At 42.2% G+C, this 21,307-nt stretch overlaps 1 protein-coding gene across 1 annotated transcript in view; it reads right to left on the minus strand.

The window, feature by feature from the left end:
• Positions 1–21,307, minus strand: part of TUSC3 (tumor suppressor candidate 3) — a 163,488-nt gene that overhangs the window by 63,770 nt on the left and 78,411 nt on the right. Inside the window, exons 4-6 of the mRNA XM_083367761.1 lie at positions 20,705–20,845; positions 18,686–18,826; positions 1,023–1,112 (exon numbers count right to left, since the gene is read on the minus strand). Coding sequence (XP_083223887.1) covers positions 1,023–1,112; positions 18,686–18,826; positions 20,705–20,845 — 372 coding nt within the window. The remainder of the gene's footprint in view (positions 1–1,022; positions 1,113–18,685; positions 18,827–20,704; positions 20,846–21,307) is intronic.

The raw sequence follows: 21,307 nt of genomic DNA on the forward strand, positions 1-21,307 counted from the left end.
TTGTAAACAATTGGATTATTAATTCAAGTATGCCACAAGTGTGGAATCAATTGTATACTCCAATTTAGTACATGCTTCCTATACTTGAACCTAGAAATCCACCCATTACTTGCCCTAAATTGATTGGGACTTGCCGTTCTTTGATGCAGTATATACTTGGTGACAAATCATTCATTGCAGATTATTGCCAAGGTGAGAAACAGGAGGCCTATACACTAATTATTAGTTCATTTTAATGACTTCGTCTAATGTAACAGCTAACTAATATCTTTGAGTTCTAAGATACATTCAACATATTAGGAGATTTATCAATGTATTTTTAAAAATTACCATCAGTTTGCAATGCTGCCAAATATTATATGTATTTTGGGAAGAGTTCAGTCTCCACAAAAATGATCAAACGTACATTATAAAGAGACTATCACAGACTTTAAAAGACCTTTTACATAAAAGGCATATTTTATAACTATAAAACAATATACAACTTTTACTTATTACAACTAAATTGTTTATATATTTAATGCGAAGTAAGCTATGATGGACATTCAGCCCTAGCTAATCAGAATGCAACTAACTGATCTGTATTCTCTGCTAAGAGTTAGCAATCTACAATGGCTCTTGGATAAAATTGCCATCTCAGACAAACAGGGAAACAGGGGACTATAAAACAGCATTTAAAGCTTCATGAAAAACATAGAATGAAGAAATCTGAGGGTTCAGTTCACCCATTATCTGCTACAAAGACTTAAAATATAATTGGTATACATTTAACTGAAGAACAATTATATAACAACTTTTTGTATCAGGCTAACAGTTTCCTTAAATTCACTGCCAGACTCTACAACAACATTCCACTAAGCATATGTGCAATCAAATGCCCGTGATCAGTGAGTTTTGAGAAAAAAATGCCCCAGAGATAAACAGCCACCACAAATGTTCATATTTACTTTCACACTCTACCACTTCATGTAGAAGCTTTGAGAATGAAACTGTTAATTTTACACACTGATACAAGAACTTACCACTTGCCCATTTTGGGGGTTTTTATGAGCATATGGGGGTCCTCGGATATGATTCCACATTTGGCCAGAAGTCATTGCAAAAACAACACACTGAGAAACAAGCAGAAATAAAATATTAATTTATTTCATGATCAGGAAATATTTCTTTTTTTAAACAAATATTGCTATATCTTCATTATTTACAGAGGGGAAAAAAAAGAAGACTGATGTAATCTAGCTTTAGAAAGGAAATCCTAATTTGTGGAAATGGTTTTTACAATCTGCCTGGTGATTTAGGTTCACTATCAATAAAAGAAACCTTCTTAGATAAGCAATTAATTTCATCAGGTTTATTCCCTACTGGCTTCCTTAATTGTTTAATGTAATTTTCATCCAATATGAAAAATTACAATGATAAATTATTTGAGGTAAAAAAAACTAGTTTGTTTTTAAGTAAAGAATAATTCTCTTTTCAGATTTATACAATATGGCAGATGTATTTTATACTCTTCAAGAAGCCCAAGATGCAATGGAAGACAATGTCAGCAAGCATTAGTAGATGTACCTTTTCATGACCCAAAGCTTAAAAATGGGAGGAGAGGAAAATACAGATAATCCTTGATTTAGGACTGTAATTGTTGATAAACTACCAGCTGGGCAAGGAGGAGGGATCAAATGGGGAATTAGCCTTGAGTTGTTGTGCAGTTGCAACAGATCTAGGGCTGAACCTCCTCCTAATTTCATTGGACCAAGAGAAGGTAAGCAGTCTGGGAAGATTCTTGTATTATAGGCAGAATATAATAGTCACACTGAATCCTACATATGTGACCTGGTTGCTTGTGTCTGAAAATAATAGAGCCCAGAATTATGGCTGTAAGTCACTGCAGTTGTAAACCAAGGCACAATTTTAAGGCTTTTTTCCAAAAGTTAGGCAAATGCTGCAGTTGTTAAGCAAACCCATTCTTTTGAAAGGGTATTTTTGCCAGAAACTAGCAAAAAAGTTAAAAATCGTGGTCCTGTGGCCGAAGAACGGTGGAAGCATAGTAAAACTGACTACCCAACATGCAGTCAGGAGACAAAGGTTGGGGAGGGCATAATCATTTACAATGTACGATGGATGATGGTGCTTTACAATCTGTAAAGTGAGGACTACCTGTAGTTCTCCAATCATTGTAACAATTATATGCCAGCATGGGTACTAACCTTGCTTCCACATTCCACCACTGGTAAATATGATATTGAAAAATTAGCTAGTTGCAGACATTTCTCAGAGCACAATTCCTTATACAATTAAGGACAAAAACATCTGTTCAACTGTGTGAAAATATATGTTATAATAAGACCCAGTCTTATATATATATAAGAGGCAATAGATCTTACTTTCGGGGGATGTCTTATTTTTTCCCTGACACCTGTCTTGTTTCACTGTGGTGGCAATGATAGCCTTGTCCAGCAGGAGCCACATGGCTGCTGGCCCACTTCTGTGGCGCTTGTGCCAGGAGGCTGCATAGCCTGCTGTGCCATGCCACCACCATGAGGCAAGGCATGTGGGGGAGGGGGTGGAGCTGCCCCAAGTGCCCCATAGGTGCCCAAGCACTTTTCGTCCAGAGGGAGACTGGAATCTTCGTCTACTTGCAAATGAGGCAGTTGGAAATCGAAGCATTCTCTCCATTTCCAACTGCCCCATTTGCAAGCAGACAAAGCTTCCAGTCTCTGTCATTTCTCCGTCTGGTTGAAAAGTGTTTGGGCACCTATGGGGCACTTGGAAACCAAGTGATTTGTGATTCACTCCATTTCCAAACACCCCATAGGTGCCCAAACACTTTTCACCTGGATAGAGAAATGACGGAGACTGGAAGCTTCATCTGCTTGTAAATGGGGTGGTTGGAAACTGAGCGAATGCCTCAGTTTCCAACAGCACCATTTGCAAGCAGACGAAGGTTCCTGTCTCCCTCTGGGTGAAAAGTGTGTGGCTGTCTGGATCACCTACCTACCCTCCCACTTCTGCTTCCGCTCTGGGGCTGGTGGGCTGCAGCTGCTGCTGCACACCATCAGTCCCTGAATGCTCACTCATCGCTGCTTGTGCTGGCCACACCGGCCACCAGGCTTATTTTGGGGGGTAGGGCTTATATTAGGTTCATCCGAAAAAATCAGGCTAGGGCTTATTTTCAGTGTGTCTTATTTTTGGGGAAACACGGTAGAAGATGCGGTTGCTAATTGCACACCACATTAAAGCAGAATCTTAGCTGAAAAGCAAGGATTACATTTACATTATTTGTCTTTTACCTAGATGCAACTCAAAAAAAATCAGAATACCTAAATGCTAGTCAATATAAAAAGCAACAGCCATGTAACAGGAAAATGCTATTCAAACCATGTCTGCATCAATTACAATCTCAAATAAAATCTAGGAGTAGATTCCTGAAGACATGCAAATTTGACCCTAAATTAAGCCTAATGTTAAATTACACTCAGAATTCATATGCCATTAAGCAACAAATATACTCTGTAATAAACAACCTTCTCCTCTTCTTAACGCCTACAAAAAAGATGAGTAATTTTTAACAGTACTACTGAAGCAGGTTAACATCTGGAATCTCATACAAGTAATCCTGGACTTATGAAGTGTCACCTAGCAACCGTTTTAAATTACAAAACGTACCCCAGAAGTAACTTACGATCCAGTTTAAAAGTTTCAGCTGCTACAGCACCCCTGTGGTCATTAATTCTTATGACTGAATGCATAGATGCTGCAGTGCACCCACCCTATTTCCCGCCATCCTGCCCTGTAGGTCCCTATAGACAGTGAGCCTACTTTAATACTCCTCAGGGTTCCACACATTTCTCCACACCTCCGTCACTGATTGCTCACTTATCTTTTACCAAAGACCTCCTTCAGGAAGCTCCGCAGATCACATTGGGAATGAGAGCCATTTCTCGGCACCCCTTAACCGCATGAATGCAGCCTGGAAGCAAATGCTATTTATACAATGGCTGTAACGAGGGCACTTCAAAATGGTGCTCACTCCTGGAATGGAGGAACGAAGACTGGGGGAAAAAGCTTGTTCTTCTTCTCTAATGCTTCCCACTTGCCCGAACAGCTGTCTTGCAAGCGAAAAACTTTGAGGACAATATTGAGAACTCAGCCTTCCTGCAATGTTTGAGAGGTATGTGGGTGTGCCACCACTTCCCAGAAAAATTCTTGCTCCTCTCCTTCCAGTGCTTTAAACCACCTGCCTTTCCCACTGCGAATGGTAATGGTGGAACCAGCAAAGGCATACACATCCAAGTGTTTTCCTTTCCCAAGGCTTCTGGATTACACGCCTGTCACGTTCCCTTCTCCACTTCTTTAAAGCACTGGAAGGATAGGAGCAAGGCTTCTTTGAGAGAAGGGTGTACACCCATACCCACACACCACTGAAATATTGCAAGGAGGCTTCACCTTTCTTACTATGTTCGAAATGAGTGTGTATTTCTGCATCCCTGAAAGAAGCTGCCCTCTCCCTCCAATGCTACCATTCGCAGAAGAAAAGGCAGCGACAGAATCGGCAAAGGCAGGCATACCCAGCATTGCCCATCTCCAATAATTCTCACTCACAAAACAGTCAGTCAACTGTACAATGTGTGTGCAAGTGAGGTGGAGAATAGAGATGGACAAGCTTATCTTTGCTGTTTCTGTTGGTAGAAGAAGAATCTGATTCTAGAAGAAGAATCATCGATGGAACCAGCAAAGGCAGGCATACCCAGCATTGTCCTAAGCCAGGGGTCGGCAACCTCGGCTCTTTTATGACTCGTGGACTTCAACTCCCAGAATTCCTGAGCCAGCTATGCTGGCTCAGGAATTCTGGGAGTTGAAGTCCACGAGTCACAAAAGAGCCGAGGTTGCCGACCCCTGTCCTAAGCCAATGTTTCTTACTCACAAGACAGACAGTCAGCAGTGGGCATGTGAGTGAACAACAGGCATTTGAAAGAAGAACAAGCTGATTGTTTCCTAGACTGCATTCCTCCATTCTGGAACCAAGCACCATTATGGCCACTCTCAAAATAACACTTGCTTCCAGGCCTCAGCCAGGTGGTCTAGTGATGCTGAGAGATGGAGCAGTTTGCTCTTATTCCTAGTGAGATCTGTAGAGCTTCCAGAAGGAGGTGTACGGTAAAAGTGAGCAATCAGTGATGGAAGTGAGGAGGAGCATGTGGGACCGTGGGACCCATGTGTTTAGGGGATGAGGCGGCTTAGAATAGGGCCTGTGCTATGTCTTCCAGGGCCTCTCCAGGGGCCCTCAAGGCACCCATACTCTATTTCATAACCCACATATTTGTTAAATGGCCACGTCTGGAGAGCAGGGAAGAAGGAAATGGTTCACTTAACGGTCATACTGACCTTCAGCTGTAATAAGTAGACTCTATTACAGGTCTAACTCAATGACTACTGTGGTGACTAACTACTGTAAAAATTAAGAAACACCCCCCCATAGAAACTGGCTTTCACAGACTTCCTGTACCTAAACATGCATATTGTATTCAGTATTCAGTCAGCAGGATTATTTATTGAAAGGATTAACATATTTGAACTGAAAAAAATCAGATATGAACAAGTTAGAAAGAAAATATACTCTTTCTCTTTGCTTCCACCTACAGTTCATCTGGAATTTTAGAACCTAAATAGAGTAATTCTAGCTTGTATAGTTAATTCCTTCTTAATGTAATTTAACATGATGGTCACCCATATATTACATGAACTAAATTAAACAGAATATAATTTGTTCAAAGAAATACAACACTTGTTTCTTTTAATTTTAAAGGATATGTTGAGTTCACTCTCCTTACATCATTTTTATTTTTACTTCTATCAAAACATTTCATTACATTTCAATAGCTGTACTTCAAATTCATTGAAGTGGACTGAACATTCTAAAGCAAAGTCCAAGCCCATTAAATGGTATCATATTTTAAAATATTAAAAACATGGATAAAATTTCCATTAAGGACAATGTGTAGATGTAGAGACTCTAGAAAGAGTGCAGAGAAATTTAACAAAGATGATTACAAGACTGGCAGATAAAACATGCAAAGAATGGTTGCAGGAATTGGGTATGTCTAGCTTAATGAAAAGAAGGACTAGGGGTCATATGATAGCAGTGTTCCAATATCTAAGGGGCTGCCAAAATAAGAGAGGAGTCAATCTATTCTCCAAAGCATCTGAAAGTAGGAGAAGCAATAGATGGAAACTAATCAGAGAACCAACCTAGAACTAAGGAGAAATTTTCCTAACAAAACAATTTTATCAGTGGAACGACTTGCCTCCAGAAGTTGTGGGTGCTGGAGGTTTTTAAGAAAAGAATTTGTCTGAAATGGTATAGGGCAGTGATGGCAAACCTTTTAGAGACCGAGTGCCCAAACTGCAACTCAAAATCCACTTATGTATCATTGGGTGCCGGATGGGTGTGGCCCATTGGGTGGGTGTGGCCCATTGGGTGGGCGTGGCTGCGGTGGTAACGGAAGACTGGTTGGGACTAAAAAGTTCAATCAATCAATTCCAATTTTGCAAGATCTTTCATTTTTCCCATGAGAAGTTGAAATTGATTGATTGAACCTTTTTTTTGCACACGGCAGCAGAGGCCTAAAGCGAAAAGGTTTTATAAAACCCAGCTGAATGCCTAGGACTGGGGCAATGGCGCATGTTCCCACAGAGGGTTCTGCATGCTGCCTGTGGCACGTGTGCCATAGGTTCGCCACCATGGGTATAGGGTTTCCTCTTTGAGCAGGGGCCTGGGTTAGGTCCCTTCCAACTCTATTATACTCTTAAAATCTACAGCAATAAGAATTATGATATACATTCTTTTCTATTTATCACCTATCAAACAACCAAGCTAATACTGAGATATAAAAAAATCTCATGAGGATTTTATTCTGATCAAAAAGGAACTTAGGGCCCCTTCATATCCATGAGTTCATCATATTCATGAATTCAGAGGGGGAAAAATGATGCTGGCGAATGTATTCATCCTTATTCATTTGATTTATTATCCCCCTTTTTATCACTAAGTAATCTCCAGTCAGAGTGCAATATAAACAATAAACTATAAAACCACAAACATTAACACAAGTAGACAAGAAGAACAGAAAAGGGCAGGAAATGCAACAGGGCAGATTCAATCAAAAGCCTGTTTGAATAAATGGGTCTTCGTCTGATGCTGGAAGTCTACAAATCAATCCATTTTCTATACATGAAAGCTGGCTGGGTGACTTTGGGCCAGTCATTTTCTCTCAGCCCAACTTAGCTCCCACAGCTGTTGTGAGGAGAAGGAATATTAGATACTGTATGTTAGTTATTAATAAAAATAGTAAAGGCAGGATAAAATAAATATTCTGAAGGGTGGGAGTTATCGCTTTTTATTATTATTTTTATCTTTGCAGGTCACCCAGAGTCACTCAGTGAATTGGGTGGCCTTATGAATTTTCTTAAATAAATAAGTCTAGGAGGCAGAAACAAAATATCCCCAAATTCCCCCCTTTTTTTTTTTTTTTGATCCTCCCACCCAAGATGGCGGACGTGCTCGGCTGAGCTCCGCGAGCACCAGCTGTTAGGCGTCTCTCGGGAGCCCCTCATGAGCCTTTGGGCTTTTTGAGAATGGGGACTGAGGGATTGGGGGATCAGGCAGCGAGACAATTAGGAGGTCGACGAAGCTGGCGGTGACTTGCTTCATCTGCTGAGCTGCCCGTTCGCTGGCCCTGCTGTTTTCCGGCTGCTTCTTGCTGTCCTCCGGCTGTTTTCTCTGCTGCCGCCTTTCCGGACCGTTTGCGGCTGTTTGGGGCCGACGCCGGCTGTTTTCTTTCGTGTCAGCTGTTCCTTCCCAGTCTGTCTGTGGCTGCTCGTGGCCGGCGCCGGCGTTTTTCCTGCGCTTCGGGCCGTTTTGGGCCGCCTCGGCGCTCCTGGACTGGCCCTGGTTGTCGGGGTGGACGCCGGTGGATCTGCTTGGGCGGCGGCGATTTCGGGCGAGGACGATGGCGGCAATGGCGGCAATGGCGGCAATGGCGTGGGCGGCGTCTCCGGCGCTGGTTGCGGTGGTCTCTGGGCCGCGCCTGACGCCGACGGCGGCCCGCGCTCGGCGGCAATGGCGGCAGTACGTGTTCGGCGGCGACGGCGAAGATGGTGTGTTCTGGCCGTCTTTGGCGGCCCAACAGCTGATGAGACATTTTGGGGGCCAGCTTTTGGACTGCTTACGGCGGCACCGGCGTTTCTGGGACTGTGGGCCCGTTTGCCGGTGGCTGGCTCTGCGCTTTTTCGGCTTTTGGCCCTTTCGCCGGCGGTGGGGTTCCCACGTTGCCCTAGCTCGCCTTGGGCTGCTTTTTAGCGGCAATGTCGCCCTTGGGCCATTTCGACGGTGGAAAGGGCGATTGTTAGTCATCTTGGCGGCGATGGCATCTTCAGTCCATTTAGTGGCGGTGAAGATGATCGCAGATCATCATAATGGTGCTGGGATGACGTGGTTCCCGCACCGCTTTTGGACTGCTTTTGCACCGATGTTGGCGATTTTGGACCATCTTCACTATCCTGGCCTGCCTACCCTTTTTGCCTCAGACATATGGACATACATATTTATCTTCTTTCTGCCTACCCTCCCCCCTCTCCCCTTGGATTTTGGGACACACCTGGGTATTGGCCACGGTGGGAGAGTGGCTTGACTTTTTCCATCTGCGGCCCCATGGAGGTGGGAGCTCTATGGGGTTGCCTACCCAGAGGATATCTGGCCCACCTCCAGGATCAGAGTTGCAACCCGTCGTGAGATAGCGGGGGGTGGCCTGTCTCTGGGGGCACCCAACTGAGTGGCAGTGAAATTGGGTGGGGACCTAGATATCTGTCTTTATGTTTCGATCCTCCCATGGATACAACTAATGGGACGCCTTTCCTGGACTTGCTAGACTTATGCGAAAATATACTAGCACGGACTTGTATGCCCTCAGGGGAGCCCCCCTCTCCTGGGTGCGACCCGCCTCTTTAAACACTCTCAACCTCGATGACGGGCCCGAGTTTTGGGACCCGGAGAGATGGCTGGGTAGGGGCAGGGGCCGTCAATATAAAGTTAATAGAAGGCCTCTGATCATTTTTTTATCTAAATATTTTATAGGGTTAGGGAGAGGGGTGGGTGATAAGGGTTGTCTGGCTGTGGGGGGTGGCCAATCAACCATGGTTCAGGCCAGACTTGGGTCCGACTGCGCGGCGGGAGAACGGGGTGTCACTGTCTCCGGGGCTCACGAGCGGGTCGTGGGATTACCAATTCCCACGACGGGGAATGGCAGCAGGCGGATAGACAAGGGGCCGTATCGCTACCGGGAGGGCCATCTCCGCTACTTGCAAGCGGTGAGGTGCTCCGACCCTCTGCTTCTTCCCCGAGGTCCCGGGAGCGATGATGTGCAGCCTCCTGAGCTCCGGCTAGTGTATCTGAATGCCAGGTCTGCGGTTAATAAAGCTCCCCTCGTTAGGGATTTAGTTGAGGGTGAGCATGCGGACCTGGCCTGCATCACGGAGACCTGGTTGGGCCCAGAGGGTGGGGTCCCTTTGGTTGACCTCTGCCCACCAGGCTTCCGGGTGCTACACCGGCCACGAGCTCAAGGTAGGGGTGGGGGAGTGGCGGTTACTATTAGGGAGACCTTATGTCCGCGGGAGACCACCGTTTCTCAGATAGTCGGGTGTGAGTCTCTCTTTGTGAGATTTGGTTCTGGGGCGCAGTTGGGCTTGCTGCTGGTGTACATTTCGCCTAGTCGCACAGCGGCAGCCCTGCCCGAGCTGCTCGATATCCTCTCAGGGTTGGTGGTTGAGTTTCCCAAACTTATAGTTTTGGGAGACTTCAATCTACCATCCCTGGGAGGCTCATCTGAGCTAGCTCGGGAGTTCATGGCTTCCATGACGGCCATGGACCTGACGCAAGTAATTTCTGAACCAACTCATGAGGGAGGTCACACCCTTGACCTGATTTTTTTATCTAGACGGTGGTTGGATGATCTTGGTGGGGGCTCTCCATTTATTATGCCCCTGTCATGGACCGATCATCATCTCCTGCGGATGGTCTTCCGTTTTGCCACCCCCCGCCGTGGGGATACGGAGCCAATCAGATGGTACCGCCCCAGACGCTTAATGGATCCTGATAGATTCCAAGCGGCGCTGGGGTCCCCACCTGCCTCCATTGCTCACAGCTCGGCGGATGCCTTAGTGGAAGCCTGGGAAAGGGCAGCCACTGAGGCACTTGACCGGGTTGTACCCTTGCGGCCCCTGACCCGGCGCAGATCCCAGCGAGCCCCATGGTTTTCCGCGGAGCTCTGGGAGATGAAGCGTCGGAAACGGGGCCTAGAGAGCTGTTGGAGGTCGAGCCGATCCGAACCCGACCGGTTGCGGTTAAGAACCTATATTAGGTCTTATCTCGCAGCGATGAGGGTGGCGAGGTGTAACTACTTCTCTACCCTCATTGCGTCCGCAGATAATCGCCCGGCCGCCCTGTTTAGGGTGACTCGCTCACTTCTTAATCAGGAGGTGAGGGAGGATCCCTTGCAGGGTCGTGCCGAGGAATTTAGTCAACATCTGTCGGATAAAATCGCTCGGATTCGGACCGGTTTGGACTCCAACTGGGCAGAGTCTGGCGAGCAGGACACGAGTGGTCTTGTCAATGTTACCTGGGAAGAGTTTGATTCTGTGACCCCTGATGAAGTGGACAGGATTATGGGGAGACTGAGCTCCTCCACATGTTTGTTGGACCCGTGCCCTTCCTGGCTGGTTTATGCAGCTAGGGAGAGGACACGAGGCTGGCTCCAGGCGGTTATATCTGCTTCTTTGAGTGAGGGTTATTTCCCCACCGTCTTGAAGGAGGCAGTGGTGAGACCTCTCCTCAAGAAGCCTGCCTTGGACCCAGCTGTTTTGAACAACTTTCGTCCAGTCTCCAACCTTCGCTTTCTTGCGAAGGTTGTCGAGAGTGTGGTGGCGCATCAGCTCCCTCTGGTCCTGGATGAAGCGGATTATCTGGACCCCTACCAATCGGGTTTCAGGCCCGGGTACAGCACGGAGACGGCATTGGTCGCTCTGGTGAATGATCTCTGGAGGGCTCGGGACAGGGGATATTCCTCTGTCCTAGTCCTATTAGACCTCTCGGCGGCTTTCGATACCATCGACCATGGTATCTTGCTGCGGCGTCTCAGGGGATTGGGAGTGGGAGGCACAGTTCTTCGGTGGTTCTCCTCCTATCTCCTGGGACGTTCGCAGTTGGTGTTGGCAGGGGGGCAGAGATCGGCCCCTAGGTCTCTCGTTTGTGGAGTTCCTCAGGGGTCGGTTCTCTCGCCTCTCCTGTTCAACATCTATATGAAACCGCTGGGTGAGATCATTCGTGGTTTTGGAGTTGGGTATCATCAATATGCCGATGATACCCAACTTTTCTTTTCGACCCCAAACCACCCCAGTGATGCCCTCGCTGTGATGTCCCGTTGCCTGGAGGCGGTTCGGGTCTGGATGGGGAGGAACAGACTTCAACTCAACCCTGACAAGACTGAGTGGCTGTGCATTCCGGCATCCCGGGACATTCAAAATGTTCCATCTCTTTCTGTGGGGGGTGAGTTCTTACCCCCCGTGGATAGGGCTCGCAACTTGGGAGTCCTCCTAGATTCACGGCTTACCCTGGAAGATCATGTGGTGGCCGTGACTAGGGGGGCTTTCGCCCAGGTTCGCCTGGTGCGCCAGTTGCGGCCCTATCTGGACCGGGATGCCCTGTGCACGGTCACTCATGCGCTCGTGACCTCTCGCCTTGACTACTGTAATGCTCTCTACATGGGGCTTCCCTTGAAGACCACTCGGAGGCTCCAGCTGGTACAGAATGCGGCCGCGAGAGTTGTCTTGGGAGTTTCCCGGTAGTCCCATGTTACACCTTTACTCCGCGAGCTGCATTGGTTACCAGTTGTCTTCTGGGTGAGGTTCAAGGTCTTGGTTATGATCTTTAAGTCCCTACATGGCATGGGTCCGGGTTACCTCGGGGACCACCTGCTGCCGGCGTCAACTCCCCTCCGCCCTGTGCGTTCCCACAGAGAGGGCCTCCTCAGGGTGCCTCCGGTCAGGGAATGCCGACTGGCGGCCCCCAGGGGGAGAGCCTTCTCTGTGGGTGCCCCGGCTTTGTGGAACCAACTGCCGGTGGAGCTCCGGGTGGCATCAGACCTCCGAACTTTCCGTCGTGGCCTGAAGACCCATTTATTTGAATTAGCTGGTCTGGCCTGACGGGGGAGTTGGGTTTTAAATTGTTGTTTTAGAATAGGATTATTGTTTTTAACTGGGCACTGATTTAATCTTTGTTTTAACTTTTGTATTGTATCGTATTGTTATTTATATGCCCTGTGAACCGCCCTGAGTCCCTAGGGAGAAGGGCGGTATACAAATTAAATAAAACGTAAACGTAAAACGTAATGCCAATTGCTATAGAATGGGAATGGAGTTATGTTTCTCAGACCCAAATTTTAAAGGGTCTTTAATCTCCACTTTAGCAAACTTAAAATATTGTACATATACAGAATAATTCCAGTCTGACCCACTTGTGTAGCTTGAGTTTAAAGCTTTCGGAAGCCGCAGAAAACATCTATATTCAACTATTCAGAGCTGAACAAAGAGCAGCTTCAACAACTATGTGCCTATTGTGTGATAGCCCGTTTGAAAAATGTCAGCATCAGGGCCTTCTTGCTATTTTAATGCATTATCTATTAAGAAGAAACAAACTAGCATGAACACTAGCAGATATTAATGAACCATCTAACTCACATGCAACCTGGAGGCAACATAAACTCACATCATTATACAAGTCCTCTACATCTAGAACTGGATGATTACACAATGCTTGGGAAATTGAGTTTATAGAGAACACTGGTCTTCATTGTGGGTTCCTCTGGGCTGCTTTTCTTTTTAGAAGGCCAGGAAATATAGCTCATTTTATTTTCATTTTCTTATTGTTTCACATTTTGTAATATTCAGTTCCATTTCCCCGTTCCTGTTATTGCATATTTTATGGTCTACAAAATTGCAATTCCTTCATGAAACATGCTAGAAGGAGACATTACACAAATAACTTATTCCTATTTGTGGAACCTATCAGCCTTTCTATATTAGTAAAGTTTTAATTACTAAGTCATGATAACACTGTAATGCTGTTGTTCAGTTTTTTTACCCCTTCAAAAGTTTATATTCAAATTATTGAAGCATTATTATCCAATTTATTTTCTAAAGAAATGTGCTAACTCTTCCTATCTGAAAAGTCATCCCACGTTTTCTCCAAGAACAAATTATAATGTATGAATTCACTCGATTTAATTCTGAAGCAGACAGAAATTGACTGCTAACAATACTGATTATATAACTGATCAATGGGGCAGACCAATGTTCTCACCTGTATAGCCAACATATAGACTTCTTGTTATACGAGGCTATTTATTTTATTTTAAAAGATTAATATAGCTTGGCAGCATAGAAAACAATAAAAATAACAACTTTGATTTTTTTTTGTCTTCTTGGATATTTTTGAGTTTTGTATTTTAAGTTTGTTTTAAAGCTATATCTAAAAACTAAAACCAAGGAGATGGACAGCATGGACATAAAATCTTACACCATCAACCATCTCCAATAGTGAGTACGGTATTTCCCTCCAGGCCCCAGGTCAGCTGGCTTAACCAAGTTTTAATACCCTTCTGGAAGGCCAAAAGAGTTTTAATCTGTCTTTTTTTGAAATAATCATTAAGAATTATATTATTATACAATACATAAAAAATTAGAAAAATATAATTTATACATAAATATTTATAATTTCATGGTAATTATAAAACAAAGTACAAAAATCTCAAAAATTTAAATTGAACGATTATGGCATAAACCCTCCATTATGGTCCAAGTGGTTATTGGCACATCATACAAAAGTATCTTGGACTGCACCCAGAAAATCTGCACACTGATAAAATTTTCATCTGTCAATTACAAAAGGCTACACTGCTTGGATACACACTTATACCGTGTTTCCCCAAAAGTAAAACCTCTCACAGTTACTTCTATTGAGCAAGGGAGCACCTATACTGTACCTGTGCATTTGGTTTTTCTTGCCTAAATGTAGAACCTTTTTTCCACTACTGAATTTCATTTTGTTAGATAGTGCCCAATGTTCAAGACTGTCAAGATCCTTCTGTATCTTAAGCCTGTCTTCTGGAGCATTGGCTATTCTTGCCAGTTTGGTGTTGTCTGCAAATTTGATGAATTTCCCATCTATCCCCTCATCCAAATCATTGATGAAGATGTTGAAGAGCACTGGGCCCAGAACAGAGACTTGGGGCACCCCACTACATACTTCCCTCCATGTAGAAACAGTTCCATTGAGGACCACATGCTGAATATGGCCAGTCAGCCAATTATGAATCCATCTGGTGGTGATGCTGTCTAACCCACATTTTTCTATCTTATCAAGTAGTAGATTGTGGTCTATTTTATCAAATGCCTTACTGAAGTCCAAACATTCCTCTGGTCCACTAATTTTATCACCCGGTCAAGGAATGCAATAAGATTTGTCTAGCATGATCTGCTTTTGACAAACCCATGTTGGGTTTTGGCTGTGATTTTGTTTGCTTCTAGGTGCTCACTGATTCGTTACTTGATTATCTTTTCCAGAATCTTCCCAGGTATTGAGATCAGGCTTATAGGATCCGTTTTTTTGAAGATGGGAACTACACATCAGCTCTTTTCCAGTTCTCTGGTAGTTCTCCGGTGCTACAGGATCTTTGAAAGATATAGTTCAGTGGTTCTGAGATCACATCTGCCACTTGCTTCAGAACCTTGGAGTGTAATCCTGGTGATTTGAACTTGTCTAGGGTGGACAGGTGCTCACTAAAATAGGCATTTTCTTGCCTATTTTAACTTTGTAATCTGTTTTTTACCGTACAGGGTTTTTTTTGATAGGTTGGACAGATTTTTCCCTTTTTTATAAAGACAGATGCAAAAAAAAGTTAAGTAATTTTGCTTTCTCCCTGTTGCTTGTCACCTTCTTGCCACTTTCTCCCACTAATGGACCAATCATTTCCTTAACTTTTTTCTTGTTTTTTACATGTTGAAAGAAGCTTTTTTGTTTTGTTATTTTTTACTTTTGTTGCAAGCCTTACTTCATTTTGAGCCTTAGCTTTCCTCACTTCATCTTTGGATGCTTGGGCTATTTGCTGATATTCTGCCTTAGTTATATGCCCCCTTTCCATTTTTTATACTTGTCCTTTTTGTCTTTCAATTTATCAGAGAGTTTTTTATGCAGCCATGCTGGTTATTTTTCTTCTTCATTGGTATTGTGCTAGACTGGGCTTTTATAATCTCACTTTTCAAATTTTCCCAAGCTTCTTGAGTTGTTTTCCCCTTGAGGATTCTCATCCAGGGAATCTTTACCAAGGTCTAAGTTTACTTAAATTAGTTTTCTTAAAGTCCAAAACTCTAGTTTGACTATGTTCTATTGCTTGTGCTTGCATAACACTGAATTCCAATATTGCATGATCACTCCCCCCCACCCGCAACACCTTCTATCATTTCAACTCTGCTAGTGAGAGTTAAGTCCAATATAGCTGATCCCCTAGTTCTCTTCTCTACGTTTCGGGAGACAAAGTTATCTGCTAGGTTTGTCAGGAATCTGTTTGATCTTCACTTGGTGCAGAGTTTGTGTCCCAGTTGATGTCAGGATAATTAAAGTCCCCCATTACTATTGTGATTTATTTCCTACATACTGTACCTTAGTTAAGTGACTAGCAAAAGGTTCATCTATTTCCTGTTTGGTCGGGTGGCCTATAGTATATACCTATGGTAATGTCATTTCCCCCCGTCTTTTATATTTACCCAAATACATTCAAGACAGTTTCCATCATTGTTGTTCTCTATTTCTGTAGAGATGTAGTTATTTCTTATATAGAGAGCAACTCCACCTCCTCTTTTAATTGGTCTGTTTCTTTTAAATAATTGAAATCCCTTTAGCTATATGTTCCATTTGTGGGTTTCATCCCACCAAGTTTCCATAATGGCAATAATATTATAGCTGCCCACATTTACCTGATTTTCTAATTCACTCTATTTATTGCTCATACTCTGTGCATTGGTGTATAGACATTTGAGTTCTTTATGACTGACCCTCTGTTTACTTTCTATATAACCTGTGTGGTTATATAGTTTATATGTATAACCTACATAGTTCCCCTATTTCCTTACCACCTGTTTGATTAGTGCACTTGGTGTGGCACTCACTATTAAAAACTTGATTTTGCTTGACAGCAAGTTTGATATTTTTATCCAAACACACATCTATGTTACATGCACTGATAACACTATTATTTTTAAATTGCTGGGGACATGAATGTTCTATATCAATTAACTCACTGTCCCCGTTGTTCTGTTTAAATATTTCTCCAGAAAATCTGTGAATTTAATGCAAGTAACTCAGTCCCTTTCTTTGATGGATACATACCATCTCTTTTGTACACTTTTTCATTGGATCAGCTGCAAACATCGTGACTAATATACCCAAAGCCTTCCCCTTTACACCACTCCTTTAGCCACATATTGAATTGTGCTATATGCTGGCCTTTTCCATTTTGTTCCTTATACACTGGTAAAACCTCTGAAAAAGTAAGCCTACAGCCTATCTTGCTAAGTTCCTGCCCCAAACTCTGGAAATCATTCTGCACAGAGAGTACATCTTTTTGGGACAGATCATTAGTGCCAAGATGTACAAAAGCATCCACCTCACAGCCCTGCTGGCATTCTTGACTATCTTAAAAATATGCTTCTTGTGCCTGTTGGCAGTAGCACCTGGAAGACACCTGACCTCTTTTGAAACCTCTGTATCCTTTCCTAAATTTACTTTCCTTATAATTGAATCACCAACCAGAAGTGGCTTCTCTTTTTGGATGCCTTGCTCTTCTTGCATGACTGATGTGTAATATCTGATTCACACTTTCCCCTATCCAAAACAAATTCTTTGTCTCAGACCATGATCCCCTGCTTATTTGAGTTATCATAATCACAACTACCTTGACCTGTCTCCTTAGTATCCCTATTAAGGTCAGCAAGGACATTGTATCTGTTAAGCAGGGATATGGTGAAAGCTTTGTTTGTGGTTCACAGCTCTCACCCTTCCAGATCCCACGGTTGTCCATGCTGCCCTTCTCCTGCAGGATCTTTGCGGTAGAGGGATCTGATAGTGGGGCAGCTCAATGGAGCAGAAGGGCTGAGTTGGATACCCAAGTTCTGCCTGAAGAGCATAGATTACAGACTCTAGATAAGTAATCTGTCTATGTAGACTTGTAATTTGTTTACAGATAGGACAGTATCCAAATTTGATTTCACATTTTTGAGTATATATAATGATATTATCTGAAAGTGATTTGTTTTAATCTGTCTTTGCTGGAAATAATAATAATTGTAGTGTTACAATGTTATTCTATAATAAAAAGCACAATGATAATCAAGTGGCCATTCCTTGAATATCATATAAAAACAGCTCTGGGATCAATTGCTGATGCTGGTCTTGCTTGTTGACCAGCAAAAGCAACACCTTCAGCATTAGAGTGGCTGAATTCAGGGAAATGTGGAAATTTGCTCATCACTTTGCAATCAGTTTTGGGCCGAGACATGACAGAGAACTGTGTAAGATGTTTAAAAGATTACAATGTGGACAAAGTGTGTCTCCTTGAAGAGTTAATATAGCTGTTGAGAAGGTGGTAAAGCTTCTTCAAAAACAGCCCTTCCATTGGGACACCAGTCAAGAGAATCACCTCTGCATGCACACAAAGACAGCTGGAGACAACTCTCTAAGCAAACTGCTAAGCTTGGCAAAGGATGCTAGTCCTTTAACAAATCAAAGGAGGATACTTGGTTTACACAAACACACTTTGCAATGCTTATGAATGCTCTGCACAGCCCTAATAATTACCCAGGTGGAATCTGACCCATAGCTGATCTTCTTGAATAGGTTTGCAGCATGGCAAATTTGTATTTTGCATCTCAGGTCTGTCAAGCTTTAAAACAGTAATTATAATCCTTAAGCAGAATTTCACTGAGAAGCTCAGAAGTATCAGGCAGGACATTTTAAATTCTATTTTAGAGTAACCAATTTTGCACTACTTAAAAACTGTAACATAAAAAAGGAGGCATGGGTATACTGCATTGAAGCAAAAGGCTAGAATTTTTTCATAAATGTGTATAGAACCAACCAAACGGTAATATGAGATTGAAAAAGAAATGAATATGATTTTCAGATGGTGATACCTTATAGAAACTTCTGGCTTTCTCTTTCTTTCTTTCTTTCTTTCTTTCTTTCTTTCTTTCTTTCTTTCTTTCTTTCTTTCTTTTTGACATTTTAACCTTTAGAACTACTGACTTTTTAATAAACACGCACCAATGCTGGAACCAATTAAAATTTAGTTAAAATACTGGTACTCTCCTGACTGCAGGCCCTTACTCAACCAATACTGTTTACTGCCCTTAAGATTAGGTCCAGCTGTTCCTGTTATGATTTTGTAATCAATGCTGTCTTTCTCTAAGCTATTCATTGATGCAGCACTTTCTCATTAACAGTCCAAATGAAACTTGAAACTGTGGAATATAGAGAAATGAATTATTGAAATTCAAAACTTTTTTTGTTTTTAAGTTGGCATACCAATGCAACCATTGCCCAACCGGTCTTGTTGTAGATGAATTCCAGGTTGTTTCGTCGCAAGTAGAGCAAACCGCCAACCAGCGATACCAGGAGAGCCAATGCAATAGTACCTGAATAATTTGGTGGCCTGAACACTCTGATCTGTAAAATGGGAGGTGGGATTTGATTAGTGTAATTCATTCTACTTTCTGGCACTACAAGGAAATGCAACTTTTAAACAAAATTGGCAGCTCATGATAAAACTCATATGCATGAAAATCAATCAAGCCATCTAGTACAACTTTATTTGCAGTTATGAAAAAAAATCTTCAAAACATAATGCCAATATGAAGAGAAGTGTTTCTATGAACATGAACACCCACTTAAATTCCAAATAGAAATTGTTATGCTCCAGGAAATAAAACAATATAATTACATAATTTGCACTTTGTTAATTAAATAAAATCAATCTTAATATCTTCCTTTAAAGAAGAATTTTATAACGTTGCAGAAAATCTCCCAAAGTCTGGAGTTCTATAATCTGACAGGGAGGGAGGGAGGGAAGGAAATATAGAAGGAAGGAAGGAAGGAAGGAAGGAAGGAAGGAAGGAAGGAAGGAAGGAAGGAAGGAATTATACAAAGAGTCACTCTGCAATGAACTAACTTAAATACATAAAGATGTATTTATTAAATTTATATGTCACCCATTTTCACTATGCAGAATAGTAAAACGTATCCCATTCATATTGCATTAGGCACAACTAGAGCAGGAGCCCTAGCCTATTTTCAGGTATATAGTAAAATACTAATAAAATAGCACACAATCTTCATAGACATTACTATTGTAACTGACTAGGGAAAAGAAGTTCAATATACAATACACCAGGGATAGATTAACTACTACACTATATAAGGTAATCATTCATGGCAATATCACTGTATTTAGATGGCAAGAATAACTCCTGTAACTTTTTATACGAGAAGTTTTTGTCCATTTCTTTGACCAGTGTGTCTTCTAACACAAGGTTGGAAAATCAACCTATCCTCTCAATGCCACTGAATGTAAGTCCGAGCCAGATGGTTCAAAGTCTGATCCCAAGTAAAACAGATACCGAAACACATGGTTGTGTCCATCATAACAGCAATCAAGGACAAAACTATATTTGAGAGAATATGCTCAAGATAATGGGGGAAGCATCTATTGTGGGTTCTATGAGTGAAGAAATTATCAAGCTGATAACAAAACAGCCATGGAAGGAGAACAAGATGAATAAATTTAAATTGGAAAGGATTTTTTTTTAACCTCCCTGTAAAATAGAAAGGAATACAAAACAGAACAAGAGCTATTCTGGAACTCTTCTTGGTGAGAAGAGTTCTTCTCTTATGTACCAACTTTTTCAGGAATACAAATAGGAATCATTCAATAAGTGAACTCGGGATCTGCTTCCATTCCCATCTCCTCCCAAAAGATGTAAAACAAATCCCTTTTCATTTGATTATTAATATTATTAACAGTATAGGAATTCCAATTCATTGGAAATTATGAGAAACAAATCAGCATAACTGGCAGGCTTCAAATGGTGGAAAAGTAATTTCAATAAGTTTGTGCAGCACTCTTGCTACTACATCTGTATACAGTTAAATAATGTTTTTCAGTGTATTTATGTAACTGCTCTCTTATAGCATTAAAAAGTCAGACTTTTGGAATTATTACTTGCAATAAGTAATATTTCAAGTGGATGCTTACATTAATCACCTAATTGGTATACTATCATTCCTCATGTTGTTAGAAGACAGCAAGATTAATATTTTAGCTATGCAAAACAAATCTGAAATACATCATTTTTTTCATCTTTTATATTAGGACAGGGTGATGAAAGAGCACTGTTGGTACTGTTATTATTTTAGTCCTTTTTTGTAGAAGAATATTGTGGGGGGAAGAAAAATCATTGAAGGGTGAATCCCAATTCCTAGGTCAATTTGTTGCAGAACCTAGAAGATTAAAGTGGGTCAGTCTTTTTCTTTTGTTAAATGACTTACGTGAACATCCATTCTGTCAGCAATCCATTTAGCTAACTGTTCTGCAGCAAATCCAATTCTCTGTAGGTCAAATGTGTCTGCTCTCTTGGGCTTACCTTTTGGAGGGAAATGCATGAAGGTTGGAGCAGAGTTCATATTGAGCTGAAACAGACAACAAAGATACCATTAAATACTAAATAAACATACCAATTCTTTGCCTTTATCAGTCTCTTTGAAAGCCATTACCATAAGTTGTAATATGATACAGAAATTCTAACTAGGTAGTGTTTCAAAAGCTACCAATCTTCCTACAACCTAAATAACTGGGTAAAATCTGACAGGGAATTTTTAGTGAGAGAAGCAGTTCTGTAAGTGAAAAAGAGGTCATCCCCCCCACCACCATAACCTCAGCATTTGCTCTGGAGCAAAATTCATTTGATGTGATTGTTCTTCACTACTAAAGTAAAGTATCATATTTATTTGCATAAGAAGAGGCCAATATAAACATGAATAAAGTCATATTGCAATTTGATAGAGCTAGGACCCTGTAACAATTACAAGTATGGAACAAAATTTTCTCTAATGATGTATATATGCATAGCTGCTTTCATTCAGCAGGATTGT

Source organism: Vipera ursinii (assembly GCF_947247035.1).
Source record: "Vipera ursinii genome assembly, chromosome: 7".
NCBI classification, from domain to species: Eukaryota; Metazoa; Chordata; class Lepidosauria; order Squamata; family Viperidae; genus Vipera; species Vipera ursinii.